The 1,292-nt window shown below is 39.0% G+C and overlaps 1 protein-coding gene across 1 annotated transcript, besides 5 other annotated features; it reads right to left on the bottom strand.

The window, feature by feature from the left end:
- Positions 1-1,292: a sequence feature (heterozygous, non-Esmeraldo-like haplotype).
- Positions 250-273: a microsatellite.
- Positions 411-457: a microsatellite.
- Positions 484-507: a microsatellite.
- Positions 637-669: a microsatellite.
- Positions 931-1,292, bottom strand: Tc00.1047053426435.9 (fatty acid desaturase, putative; the record flags this gene model as incomplete). The annotated part of the gene is made up of 1 exon (XM_797145.1): positions 931-1,292. A coding segment is annotated over one exon (362 nt), but the record flags the coding sequence as incomplete, so codon positions are not given.

Here is a 1,292-nt window from a genome sequence, read left to right as displayed (position 1 = left end):
CGAACAATAAAATAACTCGACCATGAACCTGGAAAAAACAAAAACAAGCGCTAAAGAACGTCGGCAAACGACTCCCAAGCAAGTCAGGGATGGCGTCAAAATCTTTTGTAGTCCGCGAAAAAAAGACGTTTTCCTGTGAATACGCTCCGGTATGTTCATCAATTTTTATTCTCCTTGACATATGGACAAAGTTTTCCTAAATAAATACAAACCACATTGCCATTTCCCCAACTCCCAGAAATAACCAAATTTTTTTTTTTTTTTTTTTTTTTTGAAGAAAGAGAGTGAGGGAGAGAGAGAAGGTGTATAATTTTTTAAACCTTTTTTGCCAACAAGAGCGAGACGTCGGACCTTCACCATCAACACCTCTCCCGTTACAGAGAAGCTTGTAAGAAGCATAAGACAACAACAAAAAAAAAAAAAAAAAAAAAAAAAAGAAGAAAGAAGGAAAAGAAAACGTCTAGTTAAAAAAAAAAAAATAGTAAACAAACAAACAAACAAACAAACCATGTACCTAATAATATAATAAGAGAAGAAAAGCATTAGTAGCCCATACAAACACACAAAAGAAAAGGAGTTATCGAACATGCACACAAACCAACAAATGTGTTTTCGCTCCCCCCCTCTCTCTCTCTCTATATATATATATATATATATATATATATATATTGTTATTCCTTCCCTGTTAAATGGTCTCCGCATTTTAATGTTTTCTCCTTCAAATCCCTTGCATTATACCTTGTAAATGGACTGAAGTTTTTTGTTTGCTTTTTTATACATTTGTGTGTATTGCTGTACTCGTTAGCCCCCTCCATTTCCCTTCTTTTCCTTTTAATTCCATACCTTTTCTCTGTTTTTGCCCTCCTCGTGATAATGCGACAACAGAACGAGTGTACCGCTGTTGCCACATCCGAACGCCTACGTCAAATTTCACTTACGCTTCAATTTGGCGACACGCAGGTGAGGAATCAGGCTCTCGGCACCCAAAGAATGCTTGTATATTCCTCCTTGGAATGCCTCCGTAGCGTCTTTGCCCACATAAATATCCAACATCTTCTTCCCTCCCGGATGTGCTTCATACCAAACAATTTTTTCATTGGAGTGCGTGTAGCCGGATCCCGTTGGAACGGACTTCTCCAGATCAATAACGTTGTCCCCAATCACGATCAGTTTTTGGCCCTGCTGCACATATTTTGCAACATCCTCCCACGTATATTCCACAGTTGTGGGGAGCTCAAGCTCCCCTAATCGCTTCTCGAGAAGTTCCATCTGTCTGCGAACCCCCTTGTATT

This window comes from Trypanosoma cruzi, genomic scaffold (genome assembly GCF_000209065.1).
Source record: "Trypanosoma cruzi strain CL Brener 1047053517187 genomic scaffold, whole genome shotgun sequence".
Lineage (NCBI taxonomy): Eukaryota > Euglenozoa > Kinetoplastea > Trypanosomatida > Trypanosomatidae > Trypanosoma > Trypanosoma cruzi.
Note: the sequence above shows the minus strand (reverse complement) of the source record. Positions and strands in the feature narration are given on the sequence as shown.